The 23,768-nt window shown below is 47.9% G+C and overlaps 1 protein-coding gene across 1 annotated transcript; it reads left to right on the forward strand.

The window, feature by feature from the left end:
- The first annotated feature begins 1,063 nt into the window (after positions 1-1,063).
- LOC144130338 (antimicrobial peptide microplusin-like) lies at positions 1,064-22,167 on the forward strand. Its single transcript, XM_077664269.1, has 5 exons — positions 1,064-1,146; positions 10,494-10,555; positions 13,886-13,975; positions 14,905-14,931; positions 22,009-22,167. The coding sequence occupies exons 1-5, from the start codon at positions 1,068-1,070 to the stop codon at positions 22,054-22,056; spliced, it is 306 nt and encodes a 101-aa protein (XP_077520395.1). The 5' UTR covers positions 1,064-1,067; the 3' UTR covers positions 22,057-22,167.
- Positions 22,168-23,768: the final 1,601 nt, after the last annotated feature.

A 23,768-nucleotide genomic window follows, 5' to 3' on the forward strand; every position in this document is an offset into this window, starting at 1 on the left:
TGGATATCCGTGTTCGATATATCCGAACTCGACAGTACTATTTTTCCTCCTGCGCAAGCGAAACCTTACCGGGTTCTACACTAATCTGCATGAAAGTTCTCGCGTTCTTGCGCAATTTATTAAACGCGACAAACGACCGAGTATGCGTACTGCCAAGGACGCCATCACCGCGCAGGCAGAAGTCACAGCAGTGTGAATGAGTGATGTGTGCGGTGATAGCCTTTCCCTGCTCGCACCTGCATGGCGCATGCCAATGCACGCCCTTTCGTGCGAGTAGCGTCCGGATGTGCGACGTACGACGCTAGTTCACGATCGAGGCCTATACAATTCCCGCGCAGTCGTTGATCAATCACCGCTTACTTTGGGCTGGATCGGTTCTTCTTCAACCCGAGAACATTTCGTGGTAGATTTTGCCTTTGCTGTAGACGCGTCTACACTGGTATAAGCATTGGGAGGAATAAAAGAACAAATCAAAAATGAAGTTGGAAGGCCCCAGTGCACGTCAGCGGTGACTCTACAACATTAAATGAAATTTCTCGCCTCTTCAAAATCTGCCGCGTATGCCTGGGAACAAGAGGCGAGAGAAATGAAGCCAACGGATTTCACGCCGCTGCGTGCACTGGACTGAGTCACGCAGCTATCGAGTGCTTTTTTTGACTAGCTGCTCCCGTCCTGCGCTGGGAAGCGGTGAGCGTGCCGTAGCAGTCCTTTGAATGCAAATACCGGGGGCTCCCTCTCCATGAAGGACGCTTCAAGCGCTAACTCTCTTGACAGATCATGCAGCGATCACGTGCGCGAAGCGTTGGCGGCTCCTCTTACGCGCTGTACGATTGGAGTGCCGGGGCGGAAAATCTCGCCACCGCCAGGCCAATCAGAGTAGTCCCATATCCTCCGCTGTATGTTTATTCGTTTCTGTTTTGTCTTAAAACAGTTTGTGAATTCGTTATTTCCTGGAAGAAACTGACATGGAGAGCGAGCATATAAGATTTTCGACAGTCGGTGTGTGCCGGTGCACATCCGAGCAGTTCTGCTACCGCGGCAAGGCCGTCCCGCTGTGATCCAACATCATGAAAGCAGTCTTCGCCTCTTCCCTGCTTCTGGCTACATTCGTGGCTGCTGCTTCGAATATTATCCAAGAACTCTGTGGTAAGCTCGGGAGCAATGTCTCTAGCAGCTGGGTTTTACAAATATATGGTTACGAGAAGTTATTCAGCCTTCGTCTTTGAGTGGAATATTTCTTTTTGTCGGTCATGGTTCTTGGCATGTTAAGCATCCGCGAAATTTGAGATCTTCTAAAAGCAGAAACGCACGTTCTCACCCCGCCCACTTCACCAGAAAGTTACGACTTTGTCGGGCGCTACAGGAGTTCCCCTACACGGCTTAGAAGCAAAATTATAGGCGTATTTTTTTTGTTGACGGCTATACCTGCTGATCAGATGAAAAATTGTGTCCGTAGGTGGAACCGTTATTATTGCCACAATAAAGAGTTACATCGACAGTTTTTAGCGCAAGGTCTTTGCTCTATAAAAAAAGCAAAAGAAGCTTTCAGCACGTCGACTACTCATATCTTAAGCCTTCGGTACACACCGACGCCTACACTCGGTAGCTCAGTCAAATTTACTCTAAATCAATAGTTGAAATAGCAAGGGTAAGGACAGGGCATTCCAGAACCCCAGTTTTGCGGCGGTCAAATTTTGATGGAGGCGAAATGCTAGAAGCCCGTGTACTCTGCGATGTCAGTGCACGTAAAAGAACCACAGGTGGCCGAAATTTCCGAAGCCCTTCACTACGGCGTCCCTCATAGCCTGAGTCGATTTGGGACGTTAAGCCCTATAAGCTAAACTAAACTAGAACGCCAATTTTGTAGTTCGCCAGTGAGGTGATGCAACAACTTGCATGCCTTGATTCGCAGTATGACCAGGAATCTACCTCTGTGGGAATCTACGGAGACGATGTTTGCTTGAAGTCTCTTGCATATCATATACAGCTTACAGAAATGTTACCTGTATCAATTGCGCGTATACATTGCACTGAACCGGTATATTTCGCACCGCCGAAGGGTACTGCTTGTTGTTGATTGTCGAGAGCGTTTCAAGGAAAGCAGTAGGAGGTGGACCAGTGTAAGGACTGAGGGTGTCTTGCGATCTGGCGGCCACGTGGAATAGAGCTAGCAGCCGCTCTGGCCTGAGTTCGTGAAGTATCCGTGCGGACGATTGTCGATTTAAGGGGATTAGCGTGGTCGGTAATGCGGCCAGCGCATCTGCTCGATTTTGTATTGGCCGATGTCTTTTGAAAGAAAGATGATTTGGAGGTTACTTGTAAGCGGAGAAAGGGAGTAATGATGGGAGTATCAATGGCACTGTGAGTAGCTTGTTGAAGGATCTTCTAGCCCATTTTTTGCTCTTGAAAGATGGACACTCTGCCAGTATTCATGCTGTTGCTGGTGGTCTCCCAAATGTATGAGGAGCTCTGTGGAGTACAGGCGCTCAGTGGGCGTGTGTATGTGAACTTTGAGAGTAATTTTGCACAATATAGGCATGCAGCACAAAGTTTAGAGGGCGTCTTTGAATATGGCTTAATATGAAACTGCATAAAGAATTTCACTATTGACCTGAAGCCTGTACTTGTTCACTTGAGCGTCGTGAAGCTCGGTGTGCTTATTTACGATGCGGCGGACAAGATGCCTATCGTGTGGTAAACTTTGACGGTTGTAGTTATATCGGCTCGAGTAGAGGATTCATGATCATGAAGGCCTAGAATCATGCAGGAGGGTAATCTAGGGATGATCTTTATTCTTTAATCAATTTTTACCCCGCTTAGCCCAAAGGCGTGACAGAAGGGGGGTTACAATGATGAAAAAAAAACACATTTTCATTCATACAGCAGACTTGCTGACCTTAAAGGCGATTCCATTCACTGATAGAACGTACAAAAAATGAATTTGCACACACATTAGTTCTGGTACGGTATTCCAAAATCTTAAAGCAGTGATCAGTACGAGAAGAGACATAATGGGGCCTGTGTAAATATTTTTTCCTTTTGAACGCCGGTTTTCTCATGAAATATTTGATACAGCAGTTTAAGGCGCAGTTTTCTTCTTCGAGCAGAAAGACTTTCCTACTCTAATTAGTTTTTCATATCGGTAAAGCTATCACCTCTGGAGTATCGACGTAGGACAGGCCTTGAAGCCCTGTTTTTGAATTTTTGAAGCTTATTGCTCCGTGTTGTTTGTCATGGGTCCCACACCGCACATGCGTATTCGAGCATGGGTCGAACGTACGTTACAAAAGCAGTTGATTTTAGTTGAGGCGGCGCGTAACCCATGCACAACATGCCTATCACCTTGAGAGTTCTGAGCTGCTTGGGTTGGCGTTGATAACGAGTTTTTGTGGTGAGGCATTGATAAACAGGTTCGACCCACATTTACTCAAAGGGTCTGGCAAAAAGTTGCAATCTACGTGTTCTATAAGGACAAAAAAGATTGGTCATTGCTTACAACTACTCCGGTAACCCGAAAATCGAGGTCGGAATGAAGTCGACGGCCACACCTGAGATGAACAACTAGAAGTTTGTCTTTGTATACTAGGACATTCGTGAGATCGTTGTTTTGATCAACAGGCAACAGTTTTATTGCATATAACGTTTAAAATTTGCTGCCTTTGCGTACGGCTACAGATTCAAACCGAAACCACTCGTACCTAATACGCTGTTAACAAACTAATGGAAGAAGCTATTGTCAAAATCATCATTTCATCTTCAGTTGCCCATGATGAATTCTATGCAAAGCATCTGGCCTACAGGACCACACCAGTAAAAAAATGGCTTCTGCCACTCCCGCTCTCATGGGCTCAGGAACTCAAAGCGATGATACCTGCCACATCCGAAATTTCAGCTCTTCTCAAGTTCAAAGCAGCTCGGCAGGAGATGGTACATAATTATCACCACAAATATCATCGTGCCGTCCCGGTTGTGCTGGTCTTCTGAGCGGGGAAGAAATCGTGGTGGGTGATTTTCACAAGAAAGCAAGCATAGTGAAGCTTCTACAGTGTGCACAGCTTCTACCATTTAGACACTAGGGAAAGCGCCTTGCGCCACGGCTGTATGCACCTGGTACTTCCATCGCAAGTGAAAGAGGTCTGAGAAACTGAAGGGAAAACGATGTTTACTTAGTGAGAAGGGCGGAGATGTGGGCCTGAGGAGTCATGATCTCATCTGCTTCTGTATACTGTGGCAAGATAAAAGAGAAGAGGGTTACGAGAGAGCTAAGCGTGGGAAATTAGAATATTTGCGAACTTAACCGGACCACGCAAAGTCACAACAGTTAATAGTGACCCGTGTTAAACACGAAACGACGAAGCGCCCGTGAACCTAGAAAGCTTATAAGCCACCGGCCAAACGCTCAGCTATGTATTTTCTCATACTAGAATGTTTTGAAAGTATGCCAAAGAAGCCGTCAACGTCATTCTTGTGAGGAAGACAAAGCGCGATTACGTTCTCCGATGTCTGAGTGACGTCAAAAGAAGAGCAGTCTCAAGAATTCTGTCGTCCACACGAGCTGCAGAGAGATGAGGAAAAGGAAGCTGAGTAGAGGTGCAATGTCAGGGAGACATATCCCATGCCCATAGCCGATGTGGCCACTGCATCATTGCACAGCGGCACTATAAGGGATCTCTTCAATTGCTGAAGATCTTTTCTTGTCTCTTTTTTCTTTTCCGTGCGAGTTGTATAGCGTGCCGCCGCGGCATTGAAGTCACGCGCCTCTTCACCACCATAAAACTCCCGCGCTCGGCTGCGTGTATCTAGTTACCGGAGATCTCCAACAAACGTCTGTTCTCGTAGCTGAAGGCGCCCGTTCCGCTATCGCGCATAGACCAATAAGAAAACGTATAAAAAAGTACGTCCTCGCTCTTGCGAAAAGTTCTAAGCTTACAGAAGCACAGTCAAAATTAAAATGCAAAAGCTTGTCCCCTACTCGGTTGTATTTCAAGGAGAAACTGTTTATGGCACATTGTCTTTTTGTTTATTTTTCACTGAAGTAAGTAAGTACAGAAACCAAACGAGTGTAAGCGGTTTCAGTGGCTGCACCTTACCAAGTAGTGAGCGGGTCACTGAAGTTGCTTCACTGCCTTCAATACTTTTTGCAGCTGTTCTCTGCGTGCACATGAGAAGCTATAGGCCATAACGGGGTTTTACTTATGACGTGACGAGTACAAAACAGAAGATGGGACGTCATCAACACGCCGAGTTTCGTCACATCTCTCATATGAACTTTTGAACTAAGAATTGAGAGGAAGAAATAGGTTGCTTCCATGCACTATTGGATAAGGTTTATAATGAGTTATTAAAGAATGACTAAAACTAGACGCTGTAGTCAGCTTTCAACACTGGGCCGTACAAGGCACTGTGTAACGCTTTGCGTATATTTCAATAATGCGTGTCGAGCATCGCTTCTGTTTCGGAGTATCCAGGGATTGCTATTAGATCTTCAGTATGTGTTTGTCCAGCATCAAGGCTAGCATAACTTTTTTTACGCATTCGCCGCCTCAGCGCACCTATTTTCGAAGTGACTATCTCCCGGATTTCTTTTATTTTGCAACAGGTATTCTCTTTTGGCTGGTTACATTTCCCGGGCGCTGAGAGCGGCGAACCGAACTTGCATGTGCTTGAAATCCGCGTATCAGCTAGGGTCTCTCTAAACGACACGCGCTGAGCACGCTGACTCAATGAGAAGCTCGTCACAAAGCAGGAATCACACGCACGTGATGCTGCCAATGCTTGTTACGGCATGGTCCACGGGAGAACTGGGAATGTGAATGGCCTCGCAATGCTTCCGGTCACAAGAGGGGAAGATCCTGCGCTCCCTCTATACTTGCGTTTGTGTTTAATTTAACACTTAGTGTGATCTTCATTTTACTGAGAAATCTCGGGTAGGAATCGGGCACATACATGAGATTCTATGGATGATGTGTGTCAGCATACATGTGGGGAGGCTTGCTTAAGCGTTTAGGCTTAAGTCAAAGTCCTCGCCTCTTGCCTATTTGCGGCTGAATCCGATGCAGCTACTTAATTCATAAATATGCAGAGAGTTTGCGTGCAGTTGTTCAGGCCGTAGAGTTGTACTGACGTCCTTTCGCGAGACGTTGTATCTACAATGCGCCACGAAAATTTTGTCTCTAAACGATGGCCACTATTTTTACCTTATAGGCTGTTAGATATTCATTTTCCAGCCTTGATTACTCCCTATGTCAAAGCGAGAGCATAGAGTTCAGAACTAGTACTATCCATGCTTTACTCGTTCGGTACGCCTTGATGCCTCTTACGTTCAAATGCCGTCAAAATCAATAATATGAGTTCACGCTTGCTTGCGTCCTCAGTTTGAGCTTCCAAGCCACAAATCTCGAGCGTTATATCTTGTTGTGACTAATTTATTATTCAGTGTAGATTTTACTAATATCTTATTGCGGCGGATTTGTTAGTAAACTTGAGCGTAGTTTGTTCAGATCTTTATAGAATGAGTCTGAAACGATGAATGTAATGCGTGTAACGCTACTGCTCATGGAGGTAAATTTCATGCGTAAATTTTGGCTGGAATTTGTTCTTTGCGAATACGGCATGTGGCATCAGGCAATTTTTCAGAGAGTTAATAGGATTCACTCCAGGTTCTGACCGCGTTGAGACTTTCGGCAGCTCCTTCAGAAGCTACCAATGCCAGGTCTCAAGCTTGAAAGTACACTAAAGGGAAATGCGGAAATAAGCAAGGCGAATAGTTAATTTCTCGAGAACATAACCGACATTTGTGGTGGCTGAGTTGTGAGAAAATCCGGAATACAAGAGCCGAAACCCTTCCACATTCAAACTGCGCTGGAAAAATTAGAATGGGGTGCAGCGCATATGGCAGGTTCTCTCAGATCATGAATAGCAGTTTACCAATTTCCCTCAAGAGGAAAGTGTACAACAGCATAATCTTACCGGTACTCACCTACGGGGCAGAAACGTGGAGGCTAACGAAAAGAGTTCAGCTTAAGTTAAGGACAACGCAGCGAGCCATGGAAAGAAAAATGATGGGTGTAACGTTAAGAAACCGGAAGCGGGCAGAGTGGGTGAGGGAACAAACGCGCGTTAATGACACCATAGGTCAAATCAATAGGAAGAAATGGGCTTGGGCAGGACATTTAATGCGAAGGCAAGATAACCGCTGTTCCTTAAGCGTAAAGGAGTGGATTCTAAGAAAGGGAAGCGTAGCAGGGAGTGCCAGAAGGTTAGGTGGGCGGATGAGATTAAGAAGTTTGCGAGGCATACGGTGGGCTCAGCTGGCAAAGGAGAGGGTTAATTGGAGAAATATGAGAGAGGCCTTTGCCCTGCAGTGGGTGTAGTCAGGCTGATCATGATGATGAATTCTACGAAGCAGTTGCAATGGAGATCTCAGACCAATCAGAACTGCCATTTCCAAAGAAAGTAAACGCTGCCAGGACAAGAACCCAGCTCGCCGGCCGAGCCTGTCGTGACGACGCCAAGGGACAAGCTGCATGGCGTGCGGCTTCGTCTCGTTGAAACGCGCGGGTACGACATACATGAGCTGTGTGGAAACGAAATAAACTACGCCAAATAATTAAGGGCAGCCGCAGACAGCAGGACAAAATGCCTATCACACTCAGGCACGTAAACATCGATGATTACTACATCGCGAACGTTTCGCCTTGGATGCGTTGCGCGGCGTCGTGAAGTTTACAGGTAAACTTCGAGAGATACTCAAATTCATGCAGGCTGCTGTCGCGCAATAATGTATATACATTCAACAGAACATCTGAGTAACAAAAAAATTGCTGGTGGTTTAGTTCTGGTTAGCCCTGGTCGGAAGCGAAAAGCTGCATCTCCCTGGCTACGTTTGTCGTCGAGCGACTGGCGGTTTCCATAGATAAGCATACTGACACACACACAGCAGTACGCATTTGTTTATTTGTTAAACACCTCGCTTTCTTCGAAACGACATAAACGTCGCGACCATGACTTCTCGGCGCGCGGCTACAGCAAGATGTTCATCTTCCTCCATAGCTCAGGCGTCTGGCAGTGAGCGTGGACACACGCGCTTATATACCCCTCGACTTCTTGCTCGTCCTCTTTTATATGACATCAGGTACCGCAGCGACACCAGCGGCTATTACACCAACTATCTCGACTTTAGCCTCTAACCCTTGACATTGAGCATTGATATTTGACCTTTGACTTTTTTTTTTTACCATGACCTTGAGCTTAAGGACTTCCTTGGAGTCGAACCTGACTACCATCAGTTAAAATCATGGTCTGACCTCTAGCTACATTCAAGGTCAAACTTGCGGCCCCGCTGACTGCTCGAAAAGCTGGCGTAGTGAAGCTTTTCGTTTAAAAACCTTAACGCGAATTCCTCACCGAACGGCAAGCTGTGCTGTTAATTAGCGCGTGCTTGCTCACTAAGTACGCCGTAATCACGACCGCAAACAACCATCGTGGTTGACTCTCCTTTTGTAGTTGCGATTTCTACGTTCGTGAATCACTTGCTCCTTGTTGTAAGCGGAAAATAGGGTGCGTTCAGCAAACGTTTCGTCTGCTGCCAGCTGGCTATAGCTGCAGTAAGGGAATGTACAGGGTCGTCCACTGTTATTACGAACACGCCTCAGCGTTGCCGTGCTCCGCGTAGCGCGACTTCAGCGCCTTACACCTTGCTCCCGCTTTGTAGCAGACGACGCTACAAAGCGGGGGCGCGGTCGCTCCGGATGCACTCCCGCTCCATTGAGTGCGGCCACGGTGAGCCGTGTTCGTACTAACAGTGGACGACCCTGTACATGTTGTCTTGAGAAGCAAATATCAGCTGATCAAACATTTACATCGCGGAAGCGCGTGAACCGTTAATACCAAGTAAGCTGCATATCGCCATTAAGAACGAACCTTCGAATAAAGAGCGGCAAAATTCATATTTCGTTGGCGGTGCTTTAAGAGCTGCGTGCATGATTACCCGAAGTGAGACTCTTTTTTTTTCTTTAATAAGCTAAATAAGAGGTTTTGGTGCATGCATGTGGTACTTAGATACTTTTCAGCATAGCGCAGATACTTTTGAGCACATCGGAAAGCATATGCGCCTTTTACTCCCCCCAAAACATACATGATCATGGGCTCGCATCATGCATCCCAAATTGACGACATGCATACACGCACGTATTTACATGACTGCGCACTAAAAAAAGACACATTGGCATTTCAAAACCTGCGCCAAGAGGCTGATTCGACAGGTGAATTGAGAACAAAATCGCTTTACCGTCCGCCTATAAAGGGCGATAGTATTAATGCCGCTGAGACCTTGGAGTTCGCCACTTGGTCTATACAGAGGCGACATGCTGGTTTGGTTTATGGTTTATGGGGGTTTAACGTCCCAAAGCGACTCATGCTATGAGGGACGCCGTAGTGAAGGGCTCCGGAAATTTCGACCACCTGGGGTTCTTTAACGTGCACTGACATCGCACAGTACACGGGCCTCCAGAATTTCGCCTCCATCGAAATTCGACCGCCGCGGCCGGGATCGAACCCGCGCCTTCCGGGCCAGCAGCCGAGCGCCGTAACCACTCAGCCACCCCGGCGGCCAGAGGCGACATGCTGCCAGACAGATTGCAAGAAGAAAAATTTCGCGGTCATTTTTGCGTCTAGCCTTTCTATCGACCGTTTTTTGTGCGCTATTTTAATTATGAAATTTCGCATGGTCGGCTACGTATGTTGCGCTGCTCTCGCTATTTCATCGGTAATAGCCTACTGAAATAGCGTCTTTAGAAAATGTACATAGAGGCGCCACTAGCTCAAGCAGCACAACATCACCTGTTGCCACGCTTCGTGTACGTCACTTTAGCGTAGTTTTAATAATAATAATAATTTGTTTTTGGGGAAAAGAAATGCCGCAGTATCTGTCTCATATATCGTTGGACACCTGAACCGCGCCGTAAGGGAAGGGATAAAGGAGGGAATGAAAGAAGAAAGGAAAGATGAAAGGAAAGAAGAAGTGCCGTAGTGGAGGGCTCCGGAATAATTTCTACCACCTGGGGATCTTTAACGTGCCCTGATATCGCACAGCACACGGGCGCCTTTGCGTTTTTCCTCCATAAAAACGCAGCCGCCGCGGTCGGGTTCGAAGCCGGGAAGTCCGGATAAGTAGTCGAGCGCGCTAACCACTGAGCCACCGCGGCGGTTTAGCGTAGTTTTATGGTTTTGTAATCGCAATAAAAAGGACTATTCGCCACCACTATGGCGCTAACACGTCTGCCGGCGCTGATTCATTATTCCCCTTTAGTGTCCTTTCAAGTAAAGCATTCTAGGGCATATGGATGTTTCACGCCGTTTTCACGCACACAGGATGGTGAAACTGCATCTACCGTGCCATGCGCAATTCGTATAATTTAGTAGTCTTGGACATACATTCGCTTCGAGTGATTATGAAATTTTCTCGTGATATCTTGTCTCGTTACCTTTGACAGTTATGGATGATGAGCCACTCGAAATGAAACTTCACTGCATCAGCAGCTATCTTCCTGAATCGGTGAGTTTGCAGAATTTACTCTAATCGTGTCTCCGTTTTGAGCAGTTAGGAGTAAGCTGGATTTTAATTTGAGATCCGCATGTTCATTTTGCGTAAAAAGCGGTGATACCTCCGGTAGGTTGAAAACCCAATATCACCGTTCATACCTTTGCTGTAGGCAGAAGTTTGCGGGAAAACACCGAAAGCGTACAAGAGTTATGTAAATAAACATTTAAATGACTTTCAAGGTCATGGTACGAGATATCACTCCTTTCTCCTAAAACGTATTGTCCGCATCAAATTCTGCGCCACACATTTACAGCGGCTTTTCAGTTTCAATGTCTTCTAGTGTCAGTAAGGCGTTGTCGATGGAATGACAGCACTGAATTCAGAACAAGTTTGCAATAGCGAACGTAATAGCATTGAAATTTCTTGCGATGATAACATAGCTTGAGGCAAGACACAGAAAAAAGTTAAAATTCACTGATTCCAAGAGTACAGACAGTAGCGCGACGCAGTTTTGGCAAAAATGCATACGAAGAAATGAAAGGTTTTTGTGAAACATTTTTGTCTAGTCCTGCACGCACAGACAGACAGACAGGCAGACAGACAGACAGACAGACAGACAGACAGACAGACAGACAGACAGACAGACAGACAGACAGACAGACAGACAGACAGACAGACAGACAGACAGGCAGGCAGGCAGACAGACAGACAGACAGGCAGGCAGGCAGGCAGGCAGGCAGGCAGGCAGACAGGCAGACAGACAGACAGACAGACAGACAGACAGACAGACAGACAGACAGACAGACAGACAGACAGACAGACAGACAGACAGACAGACAGACAGACAGACAGACAGACAGACAGACAGACAGACAGACAGACAGACAGACAGACAGACAGACAGACAGGCAGGCAGACAGACAGACAGACAGACAGACAGACAGACAGACAGACGGACGGACGGACGGACGGACGGACGGACGGACGGACGGACGGACGGACAGACAGACAGACAGACATACAGACAGACAGACAGACAGACAGACAGACAGACAGACAGACAGACAGACAGACAGACAGACAGACAGACAGACAGACAGACAGACAGATCGTGCTCGCGGTTTACCCCTCGGAAGAGTGCTTTCGCACTATATTTGTGGCATCTATAACTATGACCACTCTTGCGTCTTCACGTGGCAGTGATAGTGGCTTAGTTGTCGCCAGTCGACAGGCCCGGGCGATTTCCTATTCTTCCTTGCCTTTTATATTATTGATCCCTTTGTTAGACAAGTTTGCCTTCTCCAGGAGCTCTTACAAATCCTCTCAATGATGGGAGGTCATTGTCACGAAATGCGGCGATGGCCTTGTTGGTGCCTTCTACAACTCCTTGCTCGGCAGAATTGCTAGCTTTAAAGCGGCTGAGAGGGGTCCGAACCTATACTCAGTGGAGGAATCTGCGAAGTATCACTTAGCCACTCAGTGCTACTACTAGAACTCCTGTACGCAAACCAGCTCATGGTTTTTCCACAATGCCCTGTTCTTATCTCAGTTCATCCCTGCCCGTAGTTTTTTATGCAATCTTTATTTAATTAGTTCAATAATTCCAAAATTCATGATCAGTGTTTGTGGTTCTATTTAACTGTCCCATATGTCACCTGCTCTTCCGCTTTATTCCTATCTCGCTTCATTGTTCTCGACACAAACATTGGTGCATGAATCTGAAAATTGGAGTTTTTTTTAAATTTTGCTTGTTAGTATTCCGCACGCTTGTATCGTTTAAATAAATTTGCGGTTCTTTTCATTAAGCGCGTGCTTCCTTTCTTTCTGTCGTGCGAGAGAAGGCACACTTGGGCTTATAAAGATACGCGTTCACAGACGCTACTGAAGCGGTCTCGCAGCAGTCACTTATTTTTCTATATCCGCAGCGACGTAGCAAGCTTCCATGCCCCTGTGCACTCACTCGCAGAGATAGCCAAGTTAGCCGTTGCGTACGAATACGAAATACGTCATCCGTTGTTACTGAACACACAGCGCGCAAGACAAGCAAAGAAACATACGGCTGCGGGGCTTGGTGCGTATTTGAAAACGCGCGATCACCCGCCATCACTCGCGTGGCTCTCGGGTGGCCTCGTTAAGCGAGTGAGACACGATGGCACGGCACTGCATTGGCCACTGTGGCAACGCAATATTAAAACCAAGTATGCACGCAGCGCGGCCCTGGCGGCGGAAGCGAAGAAGCGAAGTGAAGCGAAGAGCTGCACCTGCCTCTTCTTGCCGCGCGCGCGCATTGGACACCCAACTCGAGCCTAGCGGCTTACGTTAGGTGGTGCTGCCTTGCTGCACAAAACAATGGACAATAAAGCAGAGGACAGTTGGTAGGCTTGCTTTGGGTGAACATGGAAACACTACTAACGAAGCAGTTCAAGGTGATATGAGGTGGTAAACATTCGATGCGCGTGAGACAAAAAGTAAGGTGCAGTATGAAGAACACTTGAGGCATGTGAATGAGAAGCGATGGGTGGCAAAAGTTTTCAGGTACTTATTGCGGTGCAGTACAGAGGGTACATGGAGGCGAAGAAATGCATGGTTTGCCGATGAATACAAATGTCAAAGGGAAGAAACTGATAGCAAGACAACCTTGAAACAGAAACTGCAATCCTCATAAAAAACTCACCGGCAATAGAAAACACTGGATAAGCCGGCGTTGGAGCTCTATAGGACGGCTAAATCTGAATTGTTTGATAGTTCTAAAGGAGGTGGTTTATATTTCGAGGCCAGGGCTGGGGGCTTCAGGACGCAGTGTTGCCGGCATAAACTTGGCACTAGGCATGACGTTTGGTGCTACTGCATGCGAGACAGGGAGACAATAGACATAATCTTATTCAGAGTGAGACCCTCTAAGCCTCAGTGCACGATGCCGTCGCAGGAATCCGCGAGGCACTAGGGTTTCGGAATAGCCAGGGCATGCTCAAGTTAAAAAAAAATAGAAACAAGAGACTAGTAGAGGACTGAAAGAGAAGGTGAAGAGAATTATTAAGAAATGGGAAGCAAATTGGCAGTCAACCCGAAGATATTGAGCACGCTATCGGATTTAATGTATAGATGACACTTACCACCACCTCGATGCAGAGGGGAGGCTAATAATTATATATATATATATAATAATTATCTCTATACATATATATTTATATATGGTAACAATTATCTACCTATATATGCTGCTCCCTCCTGTACATGGCCTCGAATACTGTTCGATTGAAGCCACGCTTTTTACTGATTATGTGTCCCGTAATAATACTTTGTGTCCTAGTAACATTTTTGTCTTTTTTACTTTATTTTTAGCCCCGCGTCGCCTTGGACGAGGCTATCCACAGTTTGACCTGCATGGACAGCTATTGTGCCGTGCGTAAGATGTGCGAAGGAGGTGACCTGGTAAGTGCCTCAGACGCTTCTATTTCTGACTCCCATTCGAGACAAGCAAGGCCTCTTTACCCAATAATGCGCTCCAGGAAAAGTGGCACACCTGAAATTTTGATGGAGGCGAAATGCTAGAGACGCGTCTACTGTGCGATGTCAGTGCACGTTAAAGAACCGCAGGTGGTCGAAATTTCCGGAGCCCTTCACTGCGGCGTCTCTGAAAGCCCGAGTCGCTTTGGGAGGTTGAATCTCCTAAACCAACGTTTTCATTCCTTTAGAAAGTTAACGTGTTAGCTATGTTTGTTTTGAAATATGGTTTGGTTTATGGGGGTTTAACGTCCCAAAGCGACTCAGGCTATGAGGGACGCCGTAGTGAAGGGCTCCGGAAATTTCGACCACCTACGGTTCTTTAACATTCTTTAACGGATCTTTGAAATAAATGAGCGGGAAAGATCCGTAGAATGCTTGTACCGTTGCTCAAATCATAACTGCAGGAAATGTGCCGAATTTCCGCGGATTATTACGGCTGTTCACACTGCTGACCTCCCATCACGAGTTTACTATAAACTCTCAAAAGTAATGATGCGGGTGCAGTGTCTAGAATACGGGGCCAAGTTACGGCCAGATTTCGGCTTGTGGAATGCAATACATTTCAGAATCCAGCAATAAGACTATTCTTTAGGCTTACTTTTATTTTTGTTGGTGACCTTTTGAATTTGAATCGCGTAAAGACTCTCTGACCTCGGAGCGCCCTCGATAACGTTTTTCAGCTTTTCTGGGTGCGGTGAAACATTTTCTCAAGCATTTTACTCCTTAATTCTCCTCGTAAACATTTCAGAAGTTCTTGAACGAATAAAGCAAGGAGTTATGATACACAAAAAATCTGTTTTTTAGAAACAGAAAAGGACCATTCATTTATACTCACTTTTTTCTTCAACGAATAGGTTGCAGCCATGAGCCTGTTCTTCACTGTAAGTATACCATAATCATCATCACAGTCAGCCTAAATATGTCCACTGCTATAGAAAAGTCTCGCCTATATACTTCAGATCAACTCTGTGTGGTGCCAGCTATGTGGTCTTTCCCTTAACAAATATATTAATCTCCTCCAGCCACGCCTAATTATAGGCCTTTCTCCTCTGCTACGTGTAAGTTTTCACCCTAAATAAACGTTTAAGCAATTATAACTGCCGTAATCTTTCAGCGTGCTGTGTACATTTAGGCTATGTAGTCCAGGCTTGCATAATTCTCTCGGGTACCGTTTTTGGAAGTGGAATAAAATATTGCCACACTACTAGATCCTGTAGTGGCGCCATACCGCGGCTAAACTGCATTTCCTGGCAGTTGGCTAGCCTTGGGTTATATAGGGGCTAGATACTTTGTCGTCTTCATCTCTCGTGCTGCCTGCTGCCTTGCACGTCCCAACAACGTCTTGCGCCTATAAGTAACGCAAGTAAACCAGCCCTGCTTACGTCAACCGTTTCTCGGCGACATATTTGGTGGAGGTGCTCGCTTCACTAACTGGAGGTGCTTCACTAACTGGGAGATTTTTCGCCGAGAGTTCTTAGCCACGTTCAACATCAGCGAACGAAAGGAGAAGGCTGAAGTCGCCTTGCAATCGAGGTCACAGCCGCCGAACGAGAGCGTCGCCATGTTCATCGAGGACATGACGCGACTCTTCAATCGCGCCGACCCTGCTATGCCCGAGGACAAGAAGGTACGCCACCTAATGCACGGCGTCAAAGAGCAATTGTTTGTCGGACTGGTACGTGACCCACCAAGAACGGTGGCCGACTTTGCCAAGGAGGCAACAAGCCTGGAGCGTTCTCTGAGGAACGTGGCGCACACTATAGTCGCCAGGCGAGTGTAGCAGCCGCTCACCACTGTACGCCTACGTCGCTACCCACTGAGGAGCTTCGAGAGCTTGTGAGGAGACTGCTACGCGAAGAACTTGAGAAAATTCGCTTCGAAGCTCCACAGGCCAGCGTCGCAGCTATACCGGACGTAGTCCGGGATGAAGTCCGGGGAGTTGTTAAGCCGCCACCAGCTCCGCAGCCGGCGCCCTACACGATGACATACAGTGAAGCACTACAAAGCTATCCTGGGCCAGTGGTGCAAACCTTTTCCCCCGTCATTCCTGTGCCTTCCCTGCGGTATTCAATTGCAGCTGTACCCGCCGTACCGCATGAGTCCCGGTCCACCATGAGAAAAGCGCATGTTTGGCGTACGCGAAACGATAGGCCACTCTGCTACCACTGTGGGGAACCCGGCCACATCCTCCGTCACTGCCCCTACCGCAGAATGGGCTTGCGGGGGTTTCCCTCTGACGCACCTCGACCACGCTACGGAGAACGGCCGCGAGATATCGAGCAATATCTGTCCGAAAATGTGCAGCCCCCGACCTCGCAGCGACGCCAGTCCTGGTCGCCATCCCCAAGGCGGTTTTCTTCGCCGTCGTCTTCTGACCAGTTCAGAGGCACGTCCCCACATCGGGGAAACTGAAGACGGCGTCCTCCGGGGGTAGGGCCGCCGCTATAGGACCAAGTGAAGAGCCTCCACCGGACGGACCGTGGCTATGATCCGACCGACGAGTACTTGACCTCACGACCTCAACGACGACATGCTGTGACCGACTGGTTTCTGCCGAAATCGACACTTCTCTGCTACGATCTAACCGACGACCTCACCCAACGCCCTCAACGACAACGACGTGCTGTGACTGACTGGTGTCTGCCGAAATTCCAGTAATCGCTGGTAATCGCAATGTGACCGCATTTGTGGAAAACCGTCGCTGATTTTTCTGTAATGAGCAGTCGGTTAGCGACGGCCCTCAGAAAGGTTCTGACCCCTTGGTCTGGATCACAGATCCGCACCGCCGGCGGTCATGTGGTAACGCCGAATGGCGTCTGCACGTCACGAATACAGATTCGCGGTGCTACTTTCCCCGGTTGCTTTGCTGTGCAGCCCGAGTGCTCCAAAGAACTGATACTCGGTTTGGATTTCCTTCGAGAGTACAGTTCCGTCAGCAACGTTCCGGAGCTGGTCGTGTCATTTTCCAATCAACCCACTGTTGACGGTGATCCCGAGCCGTGCAGGACTAAGTTACGCGTCTATGACGACCACGTTTTGATCCCGTCAAGATCCAGCATGTTTGTTACCGTAGATGGCGATAACAGTACCGTAATTCGTGGCATCACCGAAACAAACATGTCGCTGCTCCTTGGTCGGCAAGTCTGTGTTGCTCGAGGAATTGTTGAACTGAACAATGGCCGAACCGAAATTTTGGTGACCATTTTTGGCTCTGAACCTGAGTGTTTGCCTGGCAGGACAGCTATTGCGTATTCGAGGAACTCAACGAATTCGCTAGACAGCACGCTTTGTCCGGAGCCCCGGCATCAGTGGAGGAACCGACCACTCCCATAAAAACTGTCGTGGACACAAACCTCCCATCTAATCAGTACGCTGCCTGGAAAGCGTTAATCAGTCTTTCTGCGACTGCTTTGCCTCGACCTCTAAGGCTAGGCAGACACCATTCACAAAGCACCGAATTATAGTTGACGCCAACCAACGGCCGTTATGTCAGCCGCCCTACCGCATCTCTTCGAAGGAGCGCGATGCCATTCGCCGCCAAGTTCAAGAAATGCTCAAGGACGACGTGATACAGCCGTCGACGAGCCCGTGGGCGTCGCCTGTTGTTCTAGTGGCAAAGAAAGATGGAACACTACGGTTCTGCGTTGATTACAGACGTTTAAACAAAGTCACTAAAAAGGATGTTTATCCTCTCCCGCGTATTGATGACTCCCTGGACAGGCTGCGCCACGCCAAGTACTTCTCATCGCTAGATTTACGAAGCGGCTATTGGCAAATCGAGGTGGACGAACGCGACCGGGAAAAGGCCGCCTTTATTACACCGGACGGTCTGTACAAATTCTGGGTGCTCCCTTTCAGCCTGTGTTCGGCTCCTGCAACCTTCCAGAGGATGATGGACACCATTCTTGACGATCTCAAATGACAGTCCGGTCTCGTGTACTTGGATGACGTTGTCATCTTCTCTGACACGTTCTAAGAACACCTGAGACGCCTGCGCGCTGTGTTAGAAGCAATTCAGTCGGCCGGTCTTGCCCTGAAGCCCGAAAAGTGTCACTTCGCTTTCGGAGAGTTGAAGTTTCGGGGCCACATCGTGAGCGCTAAAGCGATAAGACTTCTGCCGTGGCTGCTTTTCCTGTGTCCACCGATAAGCGCAGTGTGCGCCGCTTTCGGGGTCTCTGCGGCTATTATCGGCGTTTTGTGCAGAACTCCCAGATTGCTGAGCCCCTCACCCGACTCACGAAAGATTCCAAACCGTTCTTCTGGTGCCTGGAGCAACAGGAAGTCTTTGAACACCTCCGCAGCCGTCTCCAAACTACGCCCATCCTTGGAAACTTCGACGAGTGAGCCGACACTGAACTACACACAGACGCCAGCGACATCGGCCTCGCTGCGGTCCGTCCTTGTCCAGAGGCAGGATAGTCTCGAACGCGTAATCGCATATGCGAGACGCACCTTGTCACGATCTGAGGCGAACTATTCCACCACCGAAAAAGAACGCCGGGCCATTGTGCGGGCAGTAACCAAATTTCGCCCGTACCTATATGGCCGCCCTTTCAGGGTCCTCAGTGACCACTACTCGCTGTGTTGGCTGGCGAGTCTAAAAGATCCCTCGGGATGGCTTGCACGCTGGAGCCTTCGACTTCAGGAATTCGAACTCACCATCGTCTATAAGTCTGATAGGAAGCATAGTGATGCCGACTGCTTTTCTCGTGCTCCTGTCGAGGAGAACCGAGCTGACCCCAACGACGATTCTGTTTTTCTTGGCGCCATCTCCACGTCCACTCTCATTCAACACCAAAGAGACGACAGTGAACTACGGTCCCTCATTGAGTATCTGGAAGGAAGCGCTCAGTCTCCCCCGCGAATATTTTCGAGCGGGCTATCGTCGTTCTGTTTACGTGAAGGCGTCCTGTATAAGAAAAAACTACACTCTAACAGAACCTGTCTATCTACTAGTCGTGCCTACGGCCCTTCGCGACGAAGTCCTGCAGGCGAGCCATGATGAGCCATCTTCTGGTCACCTGGGTTATTATTGAACTTTGGCACGAATACGGCAAAAATACTACTGGCACAGGGTTGCTGCAGTTGTGAAGCGTTACGTAAGAACTTAATTTGCCGCGACTGCAAGCGTCGCAAGACGCCACCGACCAAGCCAGCCGGCCTACTCCAGCCTATTGGTCCACCTCAGGTCCCCTTCCATCAAGTCGGCATGGACATACTCGGTCCATTTGCGGAGTCCTCGCTAGGTAACCGCTGCATTGTGGTCGCCACCGACTACCTCAACCGATACTGTGAGACTAAACCTCTTACCCGTGGTACTGCTGACGAAATTGCGAACTTCTTCATTCAAAACATTGTGCTTCGTCACGGTGCGCACACCATCGTTTTAACTGACAGGGGAACAGCGTTCACCTCGGCCCTTACGCAGGAGGTTATGCGCCTGAGCGGCACCAGTCACCGCAAAACAACCGCTTACCACCCTCAAACGAACGCCTCACCGAACGGCTCAACAAGACGATCGCCGACATGATTTCCATGTATGTCGACGGGTCCACCGGAACTGGGACGCCATACTCTCTTACGTCACATTTGCCTATAATACGGCAGTCCAGGAAATGACACGCTTCACTCCATTTCGTTTAGTACATGGTCGCGAGTCCACAACCATGCTGTATGAAGTGCTGCTTCCAGCTAGCCCTACCTCGTCTGTTATGGGTGCTGCAGAGGTTGGTCGTTACGCTGAGGCCGCCCACCAACTCGCTCGACAGCGCATCCGGCACCAGCAAGTGCTCGACGCTCGGCGCTATAACCTCCGCCACCGAAATGTGCGTTACCTGCCAGGCAAACAAGTCTGGGTGTGGAGATCCGCATGCGAGGACGCTCTGAGAAGCTTCTACGCAGGTGCTCCATCAGCTCAGCCAAGTTACCTACGAATTTCTCTCCCAGGGAATAGTTCGCTCTTCTAGACGGTCGACCTCCGAAGTTGTCCACGTCGCCCGGATGAAGCCGTACCAAGCCCGCTAGCTCCTCGCGCGTGTCTACACCACACGCCAGACACGTGCGACTACCCTTGTGGTCCTGCCTCCCATTGCTACCACACCGAGTCGGTGTCTTTCAGAGAGGGGGAGCAATGTCACACTACTAACTCCTCTAGTGGCGCCGTACCGCGGCTAAACTGCATTTCCTGGCAGTTGGCAAGTCTTGAGCCATCTCGGGACTAGATAGTTTTTCGTCTTCATCTCTCGTTCTGCCTGCTGCCTTGCGCGTCTCAACAACATCTTGCGCGTATAAGTAATGCAAGTAAACCAGAGCTGCTTACGTCAACTTTTTCTCGGTGACAGTATTATGTGATAGTTGTAATCTAGAAATTAATATTATTATAAAGGATGTCTTACGGGGCGCAGAACGTCCTGCGATCAGTTGATATTTGCAAGAGCACGCACGAGCGCAAGAGCGTTAAGACAGGTTCAAAATTTTTCCTCCTTGTGCGCCTGCCCTTGCGGCTTCCGGCGCCGAAGGTCTGTCTTATAATATAACTAAAATGTAAAATAAAACATGGAAGTATCGATATGTTGAAGTTAATCTATGAACGTGCGACAGAGTTGGAATTGGAAATGAGTGAACGTTCTACTTCGTCTATGAGTTGAAATAAAAAAATCTAAATCTGCGCCCATGCGAAACAGTAGATAAAATTTACCTATCGATTTTTGCGGATAGACAGGTTCCGGTACAGTTGTAGTTAATTAGGCGAAAATCGAATGCATGCACATTATTCAAAATTTTTGCGCGAAATTTATAGATACAAGTAACTTACGGAAAACACTCTGAACTTGTGACGTTTTTCTTATGCACATCTTATTATGCACTTCATGCCCCGTAATACCCTAACCCTCCCCTTACCATAAGAATTCCAAGGCAGGTAAAAATTCCAGCAGAACGCGTCGTTGACACGAACTACGTGTTCTCGTGGTTACGACGTTCGATTATGTCTCCTGTTACGTTTTTACATCGACATCTGTTAAGCGCACGTTGCTGGGCTTCAAGTCGTAGTAGTATGTCGTAGTCGGCGGCGTAACCGGTAGGTGCGTTGCCATGGGAGCCCGTCGAAGGGTGGCTACCATGCATGCAGGAAAGTTTCACGTGATCGGAGAAATGCGTAACCGGTGGGTGGTTACCACAGTAGCCATTCGAAGGGTGGTTACCCTGGAAAGAGGAGGGTATGCCGAGAGCGTAAGCAGACGAAACAGGTTAGCAGTTGCCGCGGAAACCACCGAGAGGGTGGTTACCCCAGAACGACGAGGTGGCTTATAATGAAAGGCGGCTTTATGATGAGAGCGTTGGAAGACGTAACGAGACAATGATTACAACGGTAATCGTCTGGAAGGTGGGTATAGTGGAAGGAGGAGGGTGAGGTGAGAGTGGACAAATCCTCTATAGGAGGATGATTGCCCTCGAAAGAGGAGAGTCTGGCGATATTGTGAGAATCCGCAATGGGTACATGGTTGGCACGGTACTTAACCGGAGAGTCGTTACCCCAGAAGGAAAAGGAGGTTTGCCGTGGAAGGAGTACACACCGAGAGGAGGAGGTTAGGGCGACAGTGGAGGAAGACATGCCCCAGTAACCACCCGGAACATGGTTATCGTGGAAGGAGGAGGAAGGGCACGGCAAGAGCGGAGGAATGCAGCGTGGTCAATAGGCGACAGATGCTGCGAAATGCGCCGCCCCGAGGACAGCATCATCGGTGGCACTGCGCTTCTAGAGCGGCAGACTGGAGAGCAGACCTAGACCTAAGACCACTATGTGTGGAAGACTAAAAAGAGCACTCCACAACTATACAGATGTGAGGTTGCTCTCATATTTTCTGCCCCAACATTGCGTAAAGTACGCACACCTTAAGAGATGTAGTTGAGTCTCCCGTTATCATGTGGTAACCGTCCTTTCAATATTTTTTTTTCAGCCTCAGCATATCTGGCATTTTGAGGTTGCCAGCTCGATTTGCGACTGACCTGTTCCTGACCACGGCCACTATAGGAGGACGGTACGGCCCGCCATTATCTACGGCGACTCCTTCTGTGAACTGTCCATTTTTCTTTTCCACGAGTACTTCTCGCAATCTAAAAACGACCTACTATTTGTAACTTGTGGAAAAAAATAAACATTTTTTTGCTTTTAACCAGAATCTCTCGAGCCGAAAGTTTTCCCGGTATTGCTTCGTAGGGAGGTTAAACTCGTGAGCATTGCCGTAGCCACGCTTAACCGTGTTTCGTAACGTACAAATGAGTAATCTTCGCAGTTGTAAAACTTGAGCTTCGAACCCATTTAAGCGGCTACCCCTAACTGATGTACGCGTATGCGAAAACAGGCCAGGTTGCTGATTGCGGTCGATTAAATTAATCCGCATTGTCGACCAAATCGAACTTGGTGCCTAGTAACTCCAATATTCAATGACTCATGTCCACAATTCCGCGCTCATTTTCTCTGATTTCGTTGCTTTCGAAAATATATAGAGATGTCACTTAACGCAGGACTGAAGAGAAAGGTGCTTGAGGTATAAACAAAAATCGCACGCTTGTGTTCTTCCTGTCCAACATTCTAGGACAAAATTTTTGAATATTGGAAAACTGCAATACACGAATATCGAAATATTGATTACAATGGGTTGTTCTTCCGATGTAATGCAAAATATTTTTTTTTGTAGCGTTTCCATCTCTCGCATTGAGCACTCAAGAATGCCATATATAACCAATGGGCAACGGTTTTGCCGATAGCAAAAAAGTTAACAGCAAAAAAAAATGCAAGCTTGCCGATGGGAGATCTGCGGGAATATTGATTGGTTTAGAGAAACCTTACAATATATCTAAAGATTGTATTCATAAATTGGTTCTCGTTTGAAAAGGTTTTTGTCCAGGATTGTTGGGTATGATAGGCCAAAACTAATGGGGACGCTTAAGTTGCCCTGAGAATCAAATGCGACAGCGTTTGGATTCGCTTTTGGCGAAGCTTCTGTTGAAAATTATGCGTATATTTCTTGCGGTTTCATGGCAATTATCGGCCCATCAACCGCCATATTAGGACTGCTAGCTGCAGTAGCAGGCATCCATTGCGGATATGCTTGTAGCGTGCCTTAATGGTGGCGGTAATGGCGTAACGAGCATTATTCATTCCCTACTAATCAATCGTTTCGTTCTTATCCCCTATACTAATCCTTCTTAATCCCTCTACTAATTGATTTCATCAATCTACTAATCCATCTTAACCCGTGAAGTAACCCCTATTAAGATACGCTCTCAATCATAAATTAACAATTTTGGACCATTTCTGACTTTGCCCCGTCGGCGTAGTGGACTGCGATTGGCTCTTTTTCGGTCACATAACCTTGGGGCTTCGTATATCTCCCAACCAATCAGCGAATTTCGGGACGGCAGACGGCCCCGGTGAGCCCTTGACGTGAACACTTAAGCTACCTAGGTTGCTATCTAGACGTCACCGGGTCACGTGACATCTCTTAAGCAATCATTAATTTAATTTAGACCTGACAGCGTGGGCAGGTTGCTGAAAATCCAATGACCACGTTGCGCCCTGCCACGGTTGGCAGGCTGTAATGAGGCGACATGGCCAAGCGACCTCTGTCGACCAGTCAGGGGCGCGCATCAAGGCAATTCGTGATGACGTCACAAAATCACTTGAGCTCTCTCGACTATCATCGAATTTCGTGGC

The sequence above is a fragment of the Amblyomma americanum genome, chromosome 4 (assembly GCF_052857255.1).
Source record: "Amblyomma americanum isolate KBUSLIRL-KWMA chromosome 4, ASM5285725v1, whole genome shotgun sequence".
NCBI classification, from domain to species: Eukaryota; Metazoa; Arthropoda; class Arachnida; order Ixodida; family Ixodidae; genus Amblyomma; species Amblyomma americanum.